This window comes from Xyrauchen texanus, chromosome 27, assembly GCF_025860055.1.
Source record: "Xyrauchen texanus isolate HMW12.3.18 chromosome 27, RBS_HiC_50CHRs, whole genome shotgun sequence".
NCBI lineage: Eukaryota > Metazoa > Chordata > Actinopteri > Cypriniformes > Catostomidae > Xyrauchen > Xyrauchen texanus.
The window spans coordinates 20617511-20634725 of NC_068302.1; the positions used below are offsets into that span (position 1 = coordinate 20617511).

At 40.2% G+C, this 17215-nt stretch overlaps 1 protein-coding gene across 3 annotated transcripts in view; it reads right to left on the reverse strand.

Moving 5' to 3' along the window:
• The window catches only part of ptch1 (patched 1), an 89583-nt gene extending 73546 nt beyond the window's left edge, over positions 1-16037 (reverse strand). For all 3 annotated transcript variants that reach the window (XM_052094023.1, XM_052094021.1, XM_052094022.1), the window contains exons 1-2: positions 15531-16037; positions 14513-14705 (exon numbers count right to left, since the gene is read on the reverse strand). In XM_052094023.1, coding sequence (XP_051949983.1) covers positions 14513-14705; positions 15531-15698 — 361 coding nt within the window. In that variant the 5' untranslated portion in view covers positions 15699-16037. The remainder of the gene's footprint in view (positions 1-14512; positions 14706-15530) is intronic.
• Between the last annotated feature and the right edge of the window lie 1178 nt (positions 16038-17215).

Consider the following 17215-nt stretch of genomic DNA (forward strand, 5'->3'; position numbering starts at 1 on the left):
ATTTAACCGGAGTGCTTCAAAAGTGTGTAAATGCAAGATTATTGTGGGTGCGCAACATGTAGCCTAGTTCAAGGCATCCAGTAGTTTTTTCTTCTGCAACACTTTATTAAAGAAATCCGCTGTCAGACATGCTTTAAATAATGAGGAAGCAGATGCAACTTTTCAAAGTTTCCTCGCTGATAGTAACTACACGCAATGCACCATGCACGGTCAATACGCTTAAACATTACAAAAAGTAGCATCTTTAAAGTTCATCACTTTAAAATCACCACAGCTAAAAATATTCCACTTACTAGTTTGTTGTTAGATGACTAGTGGAGCATCCTGTCCCATTGTAAGATGTGTTTCTTTCTATGATTTCTGTAATTTACATCTGTCGTATTCAGTCAGCCATTTAAATGCTCCCTAACAGCTGATTTAAGTCCCTTTGTTGGTGGATATGAGTCTGGTAGATCGAATTATACTTTATAGTTTGTGTGTTTAAGCCCCAGATTCACATGAATTGAAAATTCACAATCAGTCTGCGCACCTGGCTAAGCATCACGCGGCCCCAGTCTGTAACCATATCAACAGCTCCAGTACCCACACAGGCACAAGAGTTTTCACATTTAGGCTTACAAAATCTTATGAATAACTTTTTATGTTATATATTTATACATTATGTATATTATTTTTGCCACGTCTAGATAAAGCATTTCACAGTTTTAACTGTGGATTCTAAATTTGTGCAGTTAAATTAACCATGAGATTTTTAATCATGGTTAATAGTGAAACCGTATAATCATGGCATCCTTAACCACAGCTGCCACTTACTCCACACCACATTATCATATGTATGGACTGCTCTCCTCTAATTATGCTAATCACCTGTCCAGATCTGCATCATGAAAAAATTCATGTATTTAGCAGTCCGCTGCCTACAAACACAGCTTACTGCAATCTAGAGATGTACATTCAGAGGAGGCTGAATGGGTAGATTTTTCCACATTGCTGGCTTCTTTCAGGTCCCTTCCCATTAAGAAAAATCTATTGTACATGAACTGGATCACACTGCAACTAAAGCACAGGGAAAAGTGTGCATGTGTGTGGATGCATACTCAAGGGTGGTTTTGTGTGTGTGCCTACTCAAATAATATATCACCGGCACTTTTCCTGATTTCTAGTTAATAAAGAATCTTTACAATTATTTCACAAGCTGGCTTGAGTATTTCTGTAACTGCAGATCTCCTGGGATTTTCACACACAAAAGTCTCTAGAATTTACTCTGAAAAAGAAAAATCCAGTGAGTGGCAGTTCTGTTGATAGAAATGCCTTGTTGATGAGAGAGGTCAACAGAGAATGGCCAGACTGGTTCAAACTGACAAAGTCTACAGTGACTCAGATAACCCCTCTGTACAATTGTGGTGAGAAGAATATCATCTCAGAATACTATTGTGAGATGTGGGTCGGCGCCGTTTTGGCGGCACGAGGGGGACCTACACAATATTAGTCAGGTGGTTTTAATGTTTTGGCAGATCTGTGTATATATAATGTATCCATGTGTGAAAAAAAAATATTAACCCAAAGAGTCTTTAATAGAATAATAAATTACCCACTTGCTCAGCAATACAACACATAAGAGCAAATAGCAAGCAGATTGCAGGTTAAGCAGGCTACATGAGGCATGTCTTAAACCTGGTGAATTTTTGCAAACAGATTTTTACACGGCTTGTTGTACTTATCAACTAGTTGCTAAAACAACTCGTTTTATTTGAATATTTAATGAATAATCTTGAGTATAAGGGCAGATTATTCATTCATAAAAAAAATGTCACCCTGTTCCTCATACAATGCTATCTTATGACATCAAAACACTTTTACAATAGAGCATGACATGTTAAGGTTTTTTTAATGTTTCATTACATGCTAATGTTTCACTCGTAACATTTTAACATTTACATTACATAAATAACTACATTTACAAGCTTGTTCGAGCACAATCCAAATTCGTAGTAGCTTAACTAATGGAGCGTTGCACTTGCGTGAGTATATGAGGTTTCGAGTTCTGAAGAGCACGTAAGTCGACACGTGAGCCGAAAGAGTCGCAGAAGCATGACAAAAACAACATGGTCAATTCAGTGATTGTGTTTTTCATGTCACATTTGCTTTTCTGACATTATCGGATAGATTAAGGTTTAAGATTGGTAGGAAAGTTTTGTTGATTTAAAACTCGATAGACTATTAACCTTAACCTCTTTAACTTGCTTTTAGCACCACTCAGTGGACATTTCACCACGGAACTGCCACAATACTTGTAAGGAGCCACGTAATATCTTTTGCAAAAAGGTTGTTACATTCATATACAGTAATTTTCAAATTAAAAAGGCTACATGTTAAAGTTTCAATTACCCTACAAGCTAAAGAACTGTTCAAGTTTACTAAACCATTACAAAATAACTGAATGGAAACTACAGTGCAAGTGTCGACCAAGGTATTTCATAACATCTTGATCCTTCTGTCTGAAGCATTAACCAAAGCACCAGATTGTAGAAAAACTGGCATTCTGGCCAAGACACATATAACACTACAGCTACTATGCTCCTTCCTTCCACATCCCTCCCCCTCTCAATCTCTTTTGCTGAACTCCTCCGCCCTCAGCTGCAGAGAGAGGGAGGGTGGAGAGGGGGAGGGCCGGACCACCCGGCATCCATGGCAGGACTCACTGTTTACATTGCTGCGCTTCACTCTGTAATACATCTGGCATCCCAGGGCTGGACTCCCAAGTGAAGAAGGGGAAGGAGGGGTGTGTGTGTCAATGTGAGGAGCAGTGGGGGGCTGCGTTATAACCTTTCGGAGGAAAAGAGGGGGGAAGGGGAGTGGAAGAGAGAAAGTCCTTTCCGTCATTATGGTGTCTGTTTTTTTAATAACATGAAGTGGAGGTATGCAGAATATAAACAAAGGAATTGGAGGGCTGTCAGGATGCTGGTTGTGGATGGGAGTTGCTGCATTCGTATCAGTCTTCCACACATTTGCGTCAGTTTTACATGTGTTGGTTGCCTCTGAAGAAATCTTGATTTATAAACAGTTTATGTATCAATACTTAAAAACAACAATTTGTGGTGCTTGTTAAGTCAAGTTTCTATTACTACTGCTTATCCTTATGCCAAAAACCTACTTTATGCAAATACGCATAGGCAGATGCGAGTGCCTGGTAAACACATTGCCAAGGCATGGTCTGATTGAACATCCTTAAGGTGTTCTTGGATCACTGTGACAATAACAAACCTTAAGGGGGCATTGGAGTTCCCTTAAAAATTCTGTACAATTAAAATGAATGTGTTATTATTCAGAAAAGTTGCTATACATATTGACATTACCTTACTTGCTTAGCAATATTCTCTTTAAACCGTTGCTCCACCATGACAGTAGTTGGCTTGAAAGTGAAAACACTGTAGAAGCAGACAGTTCACACTAATGTCTCGTACAGTGCCCCTTGTGGCAACGTTGAGAGTGCAACGCATACTTACATTTACATTTATGCATTTGGCAGAAGCTTTTATCCAAAGTGCACTTATTACAGGGACAATCCCCCTGGAGCAACCTGGAGTTAACGCATACTTGTATTGTGTTATTAATTGCAGCTCACACATTTTAATAAAACAGGGAAAGAAATCCAAGAAATATTAAAGGGCAGGCCAGAGACATTTCGATAACCGGGAACAGGGACCCCGCCCCGCCCTCCGCCCTGCCACACATGCATCGAACCTTTCTGAAATGTGTAAGACTGCAAATCCTAAAGCAACGCAAGTATGCTTTGCATTCTCAATGTTTGCCGCAAGGGGTGCTATAGCAGACATTATTGTGTCTTTGGTGATTTTTCTTTTTCAAGTCAGCTACTGTAATGGTGTCATGACAGTTTCAAGAGAATATTGCTGAACAAGTAAGTTAAAGCTGAAGTATGCAATATCTGCACCACTAGCCACACCAAACGGTATTGAAAAAATAAACTTAAGCTTTCTGAACATATACCCCTTGTCTGCTGTTAGTCAAACAATCCCCATCTCACGCTATTGGTTGAGTAGCGTTGTTGTCAGGTTTAAGCAGGTTGCTCAAAACAAACAGAGCAATTATCATAGTGCCACAGAAATACAGTGCTTACAATTTTTTAGAAAATTAACCTATGAATGCTTATTAATAGTTAATAGTTAGTCTTTGCATACTTTGCACAAACTTTTAAAGATAACTAAAAAAAAACGCATGGTCTGCGTTCGTGTACTTGCGAAAGTATTTTTATGGCCAAAGGGTCGGCTAAGGATTAAGGTGACTCATGAGGGAGGGCACACAGAGCCCTTCTCCAAATGTCAGCAGCCTAGTTCACTCAAACTTCAAACCAGCTAAAGACCTAAAGCCCTTAGGGCTCTACATACATCCCTTACAGTTCAGCCATGTGTGACCAAGCCTTCCCAAGAACATCAAAACAAATTGAAGACACATTCTTAAACCCCTTCCTTTATATTAAAAGAGGATCTTTCCCTAATATGCACTGCAGATTAAACATTCCTCCACTTTGACAAAAAAAAAGTCCAATCCACTTTAGTGTAAGTCACTATTTGAGCTCAAAACCTCAATGAAAAACACAGTCTGGCCATCATAAAAAAAACTTTCATAAAACCAATAATTGCACTAAACACACCCAGCAACTACAACAATTAAATTAACCCAAGTTCTGTCTCTTCCATAATATCCAGCTATCAGATTTACTGTAGGCCTAGGCTATTTTATATTGATTAATGAGATCTAATAAATTCACACTGCCCCCTGCTGGGTATATGAAGCATTTTGCTGGTGAAATTTATCATTAAATGCTGTTAAATTGATTAAGCCAACTTTCTAGAGGAGGGCAAGTTGTACTGCTTTGTAGACCCTCTCTCATCATCCTTGGCCATAGCTGGAACCCCTCACTCTGCACCTGGGTCATGTCACAGGTATCAGATGAGCTTTTAAATAGCGGAGTCTCCACTCGATGACCTCAGGTCCTAAGGGACATACCCTTGTGGCCCCGAGCCTCTTGCTACCCCTACGACCCCCACAACAGAGAAAGGGACAACCCAAACAATGATATCTCAATGATTTCACCACAAAAGTGGGTCCCTCTCAAAAGGGACCAGCAGGGAAAGACATACAGGAAGGCAATTGTTTACATTAAACTGATTTAATTAAATTCGGCCGTTGCCGGTATTTTCTTTTGAGCCTGTATTTTTGTAAAGCCTGTATTAGAGATTTCCCAATGTATCGCAATCTTCATTTGAACGATCTCAATAGCAATTCTTAAATCTCAAGATCAATCTTTACCTTTAAGCGCAACCCTCTACTACAATGAGAGGAAATCACTCGCATTTGCAACCAAATTTCACGCTATGCGACTAAATATTTATATATTTGGCAGCTGGCTGGTTAGATTTCACTCACCAGTAATTTAATTGTGTAGTATAGTAGGAGTATTCAGCAGCGAGATCCTTTTACTGTGTGTTGAGAGTAAAAGTTGCACTGTGTGTTTCCAAAGACGAGATCCACACAACCAATCAATTATTGTCAATGAATAATCTCTCTTTTAACTCCCTTCAGTTGTATTAAGGGTATTAATACAGCATTTTAAACATATAAAAAATACAAAAAAATTTGCATTTAATAATAATCATGCATGGCACAGATGAGATAAAGCCATTCAAGTTCTCTCTCGTTAATGCGCCAATTTAAAGATGCTATTTACAGAAATCCCAGGTTTCCTTAAAGAGTTCGTACCAGTTAGGCCTGTCACGATTATTAAACAACCATCTGATTGTGGCTATTTCATCTAACCACGATTATTGGCCATTCAAATTCCAATTAAATTGTAATGCCCAAATAAGGGAATTATAAACGAATATACTGTATACATGCTATGAATGGCACATTTGTGTGTTTTTCAGTTTCAGTTATTCAGAGTCCGAGCATCACTGAGCCGCACCACGGAGGTCAACCAGCTCCTGTCCTGAAGAGCACGTGTGAAGCATTCTCATGCGTATGCTGTCAGCAGAGGCTCATGCCAAACTCCCAAAAAAATATAAATTAACAAGTATAAACTGTGGCAGTGAACGCAAAGCGCTCCATTTTCACTTTAAACTATCGTGTAATGGCAAATGTTCCTGGATCATACACGCTGTGCTAATAACGTGCAGTGACAAAGAGGAGGAGACTCACTCTTACTCTATTAATGTGGAGTGATGAAATGATGAAACGAAATCTCAAAGGTTTTGGTTAAAGACAAGTAAGGCCTTGTGGGTTTAATCAGAGCAATCAGAGCAGAGTTAATAAAAATATTATAAAATATATATAAAAATGATATTTTATTTAAAAAATTATTGGCCTGCATCAAGCAAAGAAAACAACTAAAGAGATTTCTTAACCCAATTCCAGTGATTTTAGCAACGTCAAACGAATTATTAAAACCCAGAAGGATAGTGGTGTACTGTCAGCGTTGCAGAAGAAATGTGGTAAAATTTCTTGAATGATCTTTTAAATGATCTTGAAGTCTAGGGCTGGGCGATAGGACGATGTTACCGGATATTGACGATGTCTTACAAAGATCCCGATGCCGACTGTGACACTCAAAATGGGAAATGGCAAAACCATGGATCTGGGAAGCCGCCAAATATATTCAACAGTGGCCAGGCTGTGAAACCAGCAACCGCTACCTGCAAAATGTGACAAGGCTGAACCCAGTTCGCAAGCTCCTCGTCCAAATGTATTTCATGCACAGGTAATTTTGCTCATCTACAGGCGGGCGACTTATAAGACATATCAGAGTGACACATAACAAGAAATGCTGTTAGTCACAAAGACACACGCTTGAAGAAACAAATATATCATATTTTTAAAAACAGACAAAAGAAAAGGATTGAATTCTTGTGTCTGATTTGCTGTTTGTTCAGAGGCGTGCAGCGCGAGCCTGTCTGATGGAGCAAGCACATGTAAAGTTTCATTTATCTGAAAACTGTTTGCAAGAATAATGTCATCTATGTGAATGCTGCAAATGATCTCCGATCATCTCAGGAGGTTAGCATGCATTGTGAATGCAACTCTGTAGGTTCAGAATATATATATACCTTTGTATTACAGAAACAAATATGAACGTGATTAAATCAAAGTAATACAAGACACGTTCACCTTGAACCTAAAATTGAAGTCTATTTTCTTTTCTTTAGGCAGCATTAACTGTATTACCAAAATGCAATACAAACACAAACTCGAGAAGAACACACATTTGGCAGCATTATTTTGGGAACACAAGGGAATTTATTAGTCTTATTTATTATGATTATTATTGTCTTTACATTTATAATTGTCTTTACTTCATAGAACTGTGTTTTAATGCTGTAGAGTCAGTAGAGTGCAGTGCTGCTGCAGAGATGCACTGCTGGAAACACTGTCAGAGAGTTTGAGGATGGTTTTCAAGCCACATAGGTGGAATATTGCACGCTGGAGAACCGTTAACGGAACTGAAAGTCACGAAGATCATATGATTCCCGTATTTTTTAAATAATGGCACCGGTTCTGAATAAGAACCGGTGCCCAACCCTATTCGTTATGTTATTGCTTTTTTGTTTAGTTTAAAGTGCAGTTTGAATTTAGAAATGGCTTTTATGGTTTTTTTTGTTTCAATAAATTAAAATTAAAATTATTTATAAAAATAAGAGCATTTCCAAATTCACAATGCCCCAAGGACTTACAGGATTGGGACTCAACAGCTGTGTGGCCACAACAAAGACATTTGTTAGTGAGGCTAATTGGAAAAGGAGACTTCAATTTGCTTGGGAGCATAAAGAATGGACTGTGGAGCAATGGAAAAAGGTTGAGCCCATATTTACCCTATTCCAAAGCGATGGGCACGTCAGGGTAAGATGGGTAGCGCATGAAGTGATGCACCCGTCATGTATAGTACCCACTGTACCAACACATTCTCACCCCGACTCGTCACATACGGACGCTTCGGGCAGTTTCGTCACATATTGACGCGCCAGGTATACCTTTGGCGTCGTTTTTCGACACGCAGGGCAGTCCGATAGACTTCTATGTATCTCCGCGAACCGGAGCGTGTAGCGTTGAAATGTCACGTCTTGGGTAAGCTCACGCCACGAACGGGTGGAGAGTCGAGACCGCGATAAATAATAATCAAAAGGAATAGGCTACAATGGCCCTCCAACTGGTTTTTGATGTTTAAAACCCCGGACACGTCCTAAAATGACGCCGTTCTACATATCTCCGAACCGGAGCGTGTAGCGTTGAAATGTCACGTCTCGGGTAAGCTCACGCCGCGAATGGGTCGAGAGTCGAGACCGCAATCAATAAAAATCAAAAGGAATAGGCTACAATGGCCCTCCAACTGGTTTTTTATGTTTCGAAACCGGACGCCAAGGGGTCCTGCCCGAGCGTCCGTATGTGACGAGTTGGGGTGTGAGAATGTGTTGACTGTACAAGTCTCTTGAGGCAATATTACGATCTGGGTTTGCTTCAATTGGTCAGGTCTAGGCTCAGCAATGTTATGCGGCAATACAATGAATGTACTGAATGACCAGGTTATCCCATACATTTTTTCGTCCCTGATGGCACGGGCATATTCCAGGATGACAATGCCAAGATTTATCAGGCTAAAATTGTGAAAGAGTGGTTCAGGGTGCATGAGGAATAATTTTCACACCTGTATTGGCCACCACAGAGTCCTGACCTTAACCCCATTGAAAGTATTTGGGATGTGCTGGAGAAGACTTTACAGAGTGTTTCGACTCTCCAATAGGGCTGGGACAACGCGACGTCGACGCAAAAAATACGTTGACGCAAAATATGAGCGTCGATTCGCCAGACCCAAAACAAAGATGGCGGCGCCGGCGAGTAGTAGAAACACGAGTGGCTCCTCAGACTACCAGAAGTGCAAGGCGGCATGCACTCGTTCCTCTAAAGTATGGGAATTCTTTAATTTAAAAGGAAAAAATTCCGTGATATGTCGTCTTTGCAAATGGAGATGGCCTTCCATTCTAGAACCACGGCAATGCACCAGCATCTGAAGAGGCGCCACCCGGTTGCAGCTGCAGATGACAGAGCACCGTAAGTTTTTTTTCAACTCCCCACTTTGCACTCGATGTTGGAGTAGGCTATAATACGTTGTCGACAGCTCAAGTTTTCGCTTATAGCTATTAATAATGCGCTTATAGCTATGAATGTCGTGAAAAATACATAGAGGACACTGACAACGGCTGACAGACAGGACCAAGCAGGTAACATTTAATAAATTCTCAACTTTCAAATTTGGTCATTCAAAGAAAATTAAACCATAAATAGGCCTACTATTTTGTGGCTCTTTAATGTGTCGTGACAGATTGCCTCAGTTAAAGCTGCTCGTGAACCGATCATCTTTTCCTTGGTTAATTTATAGCATCAAATAGGCTAAACATGAATGTAGCCTACATCAGAAGGACTGTTGTCTTAACCGTGGAAAGATGTCAGTACAGTAGCCTACAATCCATTATTCAAATTCAAATCCACCGACGTTAATCTTCTCTCTCCTGACTACTTTTTCGGACAAAAATGGCGTATTATGATTGATTGATCAGATCGCCAGTCAATCAAACTCCCAGCAAATGTTTTTTTTTTTACATTTTATACACCCCCACCCCCGATGAAACCGGTATTACCGGTGTTGTCACAAGTCGATTAATCGAATCGAAATCGAATCGGACTGGAAAAAATGAATCGTTAGATTAATCGATGCATCGAAAAAATTAATCGCTAGATTAATCGTTTAAAAAATAATCGTTTATCCCAGCCCTACTCTCCAATCATCAATACATGATCTCAGCCAAATATTATTGCAAATCTGGACGGAAATGTATGTTGTGACTTGCATAAGGTTGTCGAAACAATGCCATGATGAATGCGCGCCATAATCAAAGCTAAAGGCAGTTCAACTAAATAATACAGTATGCAACTGCGGTGTACTAATAATAGCTTATAACTTAGAATTTCTTCAAAGGACTTCAGGCCTTTCCTCTCTGAGTCTGAGAGGTCCACCATGCTCCACAACTCAAAACATCATTAGCATTTTAACATAGTGTCCAAAAAAAGTCAAAACTACATTCAGATTAGATCAGTGAGTGGATACAGCCAGTGACTCTACAAACTATGACACCATTATCTACACCAATTGTGGAACACTAAAAATCTGTAGAGCAACCAAACAAATTATAATGGTTGGACCGCACAGTCCTCAATTGCAAGTGATGAAAGCCAACATGAGATCACACTGAATCCCATTCAAGCCGAACTTAAGGGAGAGGAAGAGACGCAGCTTCACTGAAGGTTCATTTGGAGGTCGCTAGCATACGACTGTTCCAAATGAAACATAAACATGCATCCTAATGGACGTTGGGCTGACATCTCCCAGTGCAAAACCTGGCCAGCCAGAACTAATCTATCTCTCAGCTGTGGAGTTTAATCTAAACAAACATATCTCAATGTTACTGAATCTGGAAGCTGTCATGTGCCTCAACATGGGAACGACTGAGGTGTGAGTGTGTGTCCAGCAACTGACTGTCATACTTCATCTGCAAACCTCCAGCACTTCTTGGAAAGGAAATATACCAAGATAAGCAACAAAGATAAAACTATTAGAACATAAAGCTGTGGTCTTGCAAAGTGTGTTTAATAGGGCTCACATTTGATAATAATGAAAAGTTGAATGTGCTACCTGTCACATTAAACATTGCTTTTGAATTGAAATGGAGAGGATGTACTGGTAACCTTAAGGATCATCTGAAATCCATTGTAAAACTGTAGAAAACCATCAAAATGGTCAACAATCAATAAATAGAACACAAATGCTACAGGATTTGAGAATGTGGCTGACGATAACGTGTATGTGTCATATAGGACATTATGTTGTGTAACAACATATTTACACCATTGTTATTATACATTAGCCTATTAGATATAGTTCTGATTAATGCAGAATCAAATATCTTTAATTAGGGATGTCCTGATTCGATACTGACGTTTTTAGACGGATCAGGTATCGGTCCGACGAGCATGACGCAAATCCGATACTGTGTATTAGTCGTGTTCGTTACTGTCAAGCTCAAAAAATTACAAAAGAACTGTTAAAACGCCATTAAAGCAGTTCGTATGACTCGTGCATTTTATTCAAAGCCACTTGAAGATGTGCGATAGCTCTGTGAATCACAATAGGCTGTGTTTAATAAGTAAACATATAAAATGCACGAGCAGCTGCAACACGTTAGTGAATGGCACTTCTCTGTTTACACACACACACCCGCGGCTATTTTTTGCTTTCACGCGTGCATAATATTTGAGTGCTACAAGCTAACAACAGCTCAGATGTAGATGCTCAATAGTTTGGTTCACTTATAATATGGACTTAGAATGGCAAGTATTTAACTGTGAATAAAAAGCGTGAGGTTTTAAAAGTTAAAGCTCTCACAGAGGCAGAGATATAAACTCAGTAGCAAGGTGTAACCCGCACAAGAAGAGACAGTCACAATGTAAGGCAAAAACTGCGTTTTATTGCAGGCAAACAAAAGTACAGCACGGAAAATCCAGAGGGAGAATGGTCAGGGTAGCGTAGGGTCAAAAGCCGGGGAAACAAAGTCGAGTAAGGGGCAAATCCGGGAGAGAGTGGTCAACGAGAGTGGGAAGGTCGAAGCCGGGAAACAGGATCAGAGTAGACGGGACTAGTGGGAGCAAAAGACAGGGGAACAAGGGGAGCTGGCAAGCTAAGAGGAGGACAAGAGGAGATCAAAACTAGACGAGACTAGCGGGGGGCAAAGACACGGGAAACTAAATACAATAACCAACAGGAGTGAGACGAACGGGTTGTGAAATATATAGGGGCGAGTGCAGGTGTAAACAATGATAGGTGATGAGACGAGTGCAGGTGAAACTAATGTGCAGGAGTGCAGATGACGCGAGTGCAGGTGGTCATAATGTTCTGGGGGATTGGAAACGCGTGAGAAACTCGAGGAAGGGAGATAACCTACGAGTATGTGAGCGAGTAGGAGCAAAGTGGGCGTGAGGGCTCGAGCGAGCAAAAAGAGCGTGAAAAGCTTGAGGGGGCGGAGCGAGGGAGTGAGGTCTAGGGAGTGAGTGTGTGTGCGACGAAGCGGGGATGGGGCAGAGGAGCGGGGTTCGTGACACAGGGTTTATTGAGCAGAGGATTGAAACTGTGATGTAAACATTGTGAGTAAATCTAGTTGAGCAGAGTGGCAAACAGCAGGTAAGTAATATCCAGACAATGTATAGACATGATAAAAGAGATAACTCAAAACAATTTTATGATACTTGCAGGCAATAATGAAGACACGGGTATGTTTCACATAGTAGAAAGTTCTGGAGTCTCTGAGATACTATTGATGAGAACAGGCAAAGTGTGTGTGTGTGTGTGTGTGTGTGTGTGTGTGTGTGTGTGTGTGTGTGTGTGTGTGTGTGTGTGTGTGTGTGTGTGTGTGTGTGAGAAAGTATTTATGCAGTCTTTGATTAGCCACTAATCAGAAATGTAATCAGAACTCAGGGAGTCTGTTTACAAATTATAATAATATTTAAGTAGAATGGGTTCCAAAAAGTGATTGTGTGAATGAAAAGTGAGCTGATATCTTACAACTAATTTGAACAAAATAAGAAATCTGAATCCTTGAAGTCCAGATACATGTTAAAAAAAAAAATTTGCCAAAATATCTACTGATGACTTATACTGGAATTACTGTTAATTTTGCTGCTACATTATCCAGTATATTAGTTAATAACAAAGTGTTTCTTAATAAGCTATACATTTATATTGAAATAATGTGTAGTTAGAGGTTTGTGTTTCTTTACATATTAAAGAGCACACCCAATTAGATCCACACAATAATGTTAAGATATTATAAACTGATTATGCAAAAAAAACAACACTGGTATCGGCCAATACTGAGATTTCCGATATCGGATCGGAAGTGGAAAAAGTGGTATCGGGACATCCCTATCTTTAATGCTAAATGTTGTGTCAAACACCATTTAGTCATACATATATAGATTATTACTCTTTTTAATTGAATGCTCATTCAATTTTGTATTACTGCAAAACGTATCACCCTAACTGAGGGGTAGACTGATGTTTAAGGACCTAGGATGCTACTGCAAAAGGTTTCAAGCAGAGTCCCATGTAAGGTTGACCGAATATGTACACAGCCTCAGAGATCCTCCAACTGCGACATAACTATAATTGCTTTGAGCAAGGCACCTCCATGTGGACTGTTCCTACAACTAGTGTAATTTAAATGGCTTTGGATGAAAAAGTTTCTGCCAAATGGCAAGCTGGTAAAGTAAAAGAGAAAAGGAACATAGACTTCAGGCTAAACCCAATGAGATTACGTACTGATCTCATAGTTAATACAAGACAGTTTCAAATGGTGGAAGCTATTAAAAATGTACCAGGCCTGTAGAACAAACATTTCAACAAAATGCCAGAGCATGCAAGCAAAAGTATTTAGTGCAACAAATCACTGATGAATACAGTGTCAAATAGACTATTTTCACAGATGCTGGTATATTTCAGAAACTCACAACATGTAAATGTTTAATCTCAAATGCAGTGCTTACTAACTGAAAAATAGCTAAATTCTTTAATACAATTCCTGGTACACTGCCATATATAACATGCTCCAAAGTGGACACTCAATGCCAATTTATTTAAAACAACTTAATGTAAAAATAATCACTGTAGGGTTATTTATAAAGAATGCCCTTGAATCATATATGATCATGTAAAATATTCTTAAACTGCTGGAATGTGGATCAAAGCATAAAGGGTTGTTTGCCCCTCCCCCTTTAAAAAATTGCCACCCACACTACAGGCCCCAATATCTCACAATCGACTTGTTCATAAAATAAAGAAACTTTTTATAAACTTTTTTAGACGGCCTTTCGAGTCGGATTTAAATGCACGTTTGTGTCTGTAGTTCGCTCGGTTCCTCCAGAAACTCTGAGACAAATATTTTTGGAAAGTTGAAAGCTGTCCAAAACAGGACCACACACAGCCTCTCTCTGAGCAGCACGGATCAGATTCAACTGCTGAAGGCACACACACACACACACACACACACACACACACACAAAATGGCGGCTTTGACCAAATCTATTCACGTTTAAAACACTAGCATTGCTCTCGAAATTAAATCACAGCGAGGTACCGAACGTACAAACACTCGGCGCGCGCGAGCGACAATCTCTCAATTAACAAAATGCAGAAGTGAGCGCGAGGCGAATTCCAACCGATGTGCATTCTTTTCACGTTTAATTTGGAATTCTGCCAGACTTCCATACAATAAACAATTCCTCCAGCTTACATGACAGACCCCCACCCCACCCACCGTTTCAGTCAGGTCTACATTACACTTGCGGGGAAATGTATAAGAAAAACTTTAAAGGTATATGAAAATTAGATTCTTACCTTCTACCCAGAGTTTCTCCACGTCCGTCTCCAGATTAGCTGCCCTTAAACCAACAGCAAAAGCTCCGAAAATTAAAAGGCCCACAACTAAAAACTTTCCACAGTTCTTTTGTATGTAACAGCCAAGGTTAAACAAAAGTCTTTGAAACTTTGCTCTCAGCCACAGCGGTGCTTTCCTCCCAGTAGCCTTCCCCTATGACAAGACAAGAGAGACCAAATATTAAACTCCGTGATCTATCTAAGCCTTTTAACTACATTTGACCAATAGACATGTAATAAGCTAAATTGGCACTTGTTATATGGCAAAGATTTCGGGGTTTTTTTCAAAACAATTATTTGAAATACATGAAACAGCCAGTGCTGTTTAAAGTAGTCTCTGTACTTCCACTATTCTCTCGGCTTTCAAAGAGCGATGCAACTCAAAGGAGCTAAATTAACACGAATAGATTAAACATAACTGACTGAGACAGATATGTTGGACAGTGTAATAGGGAAACTGGAAAACACCATGCAAGGAAAAATAACATTGGAGATGCACGTGGGGGGTATAGCTGGAGGGATGCGATGTGATTTGGGAAGTGCTGCAGCCATCACAGAGGGAGTTCCGACAATATTTGTGAACGGAAGAGGGCAGCCACATGGATTGTGACTGAGCTGTACGGGACGAAAACTGCTCCCCATGCAGATACTATGGCTGTAATGTCTATGGTGCTTCTATTTAATGGGCTAAATCACCAACTAAAATAAAGACCTCTTAGTTATTCATCTCTTCCGCATCTGGCAGTTATATGTAGGCTTAAACTAACAAACTCTGATTGCTGTAATTGCAGATGCGCATAACGGAGAACAAATGCAATGCTCAATAGGGAATCCCTTGAGCGGTACAGGTTGCTACACTAGGACGCCCCCATCCGTGCCGTGGCTATCCCGTTACCTAGCGACTATACTAAAAGTTGGACATTTACTCAGACTTTTTCCCAACAAAGTCCAAATACAAACGAGACAAACTTAAACGCACCTCTGATATCTGCTCCAAAGCAAAGGCGGCATCGCAATAACTCGGCCGCTGCAAATAGTCCAAATCCGCTGCGGCGGTCCGATAGTCCCCCCTATTTCTCCGCGTTAACCTCGACCGACCGGGGTCTCTGTGTTCCTGCTCGGAGGAGACATTAACAGCCGAGGCCATGTTGCAAAGTCTGCGCCGAACTTCTCGTGATCCGCGCTAGTGTATTTCCCCGCGAGCGATTGGCGATATCCGAAGAAAACCAGGTTTCTCTCTCGTTGAGGTCAGATCCGCGAAGCACTTCATACTCCTGTTTGAGACGGCGAGTCAGAGTCTGCGCCTTCCATTCCAACATTTCGCGAATCTGGAGGTCTCCAACAATTCCCCCACTTTCACGCCGTCTTCTTGAAGGGTTTGCGATATCAGAAGGCGAAGTGGAAACTGTGGAAACGTCGATCTCGCGGTGGCTGAAGCATTCTGTGATCTATGTGGTCGCTCCTCAGGCCGCGCGACAAGACGATCTCTGAGAGATTCAATAGATGTGGAAAAAAGTCCACTCTCTCCATACGGAGACAAGAGGAGGAGGGGCGTGGCAAAAAGCGACTCGAAATCCCGCCTCCGGGGCTGTCAGATGGCCGGGGATCCTGGGATCTGATTGGTTCCAGAAGGGCAAAAATTACTCAGCAAACACGACTATTATTAACTGCTTAGCAACAGCTCACCAAAGTAGAGAGACCACCCAAGCCGCGAGCCCTCGTGTGTACATCTCAGACTTCAGGGGAGTCTTAAAGAAGCAAAGCCCACTTTCTGCAGTCTACAAGAACTGGGTCCAAATCGACGTAGAGCAGAGACGAAACAGAGCACTTTTTCAAGTCGTGCTCTTTCTTTCTTTCTTCATATCTGTCTAAATGTTTTCTTTCTTGCTTTCTTATTTGACTTATTTTTTCATTAATTCTTTCTTCATATCTATCTATCTATCTATCTATCTATCTATCTATCTATCTATCTATCTATCTATCTATCTATCTATCTATCTATCTATCTATCTATCTATCTATCTATCTATCTATCTGTCTGTTTGTTTCTGTCTGTCTATCTTATCTTTCTCTTTATTCTTTATTTACTTTTTCTTTTCTTTCTTGCTTGCTTGCTTTCTTTCTTCCTATCATCTATCTTTCTGTCTGTCTGTCTATCTGTCTGTCTGTCTGTCTGTCTATCTATCGCAGCCTTTCTCAAAGTGGGTGCCGCCAAAAAATTACGTAGGCTAAAAAAAAAACAAACAAAAAAAACAAACAAATCTGACATTTCATATATAAATATATTTGAATTTACATAAATACATTCTTCTTCTTTTTAAACATATGAACGTATTAATAAAATTGTAAATTCATTTTAGATAAATATATATATATAAAATTAACCATAAAAATCCGTCTCACAAGACCGAAGCAAGACACCCACACAACTTGACGCAAGTGACGCAACCCATAGCAACGCGTTATAGCAACAACACCTCAGACTGACAGAAACGTAAAGATAAACTCTCCCTCTCTCGTTGTGGATTATTGTTTGTGTGTGTGGGTGTATGTGCATGCGCATGGCACGGATGAAAACAAGCACTAAATGGAAAAACATTCCTGCTTATCTCTGGTGCATTTTTTAACATGCATCTTTTTATTATCGTATTGTATATATATTTT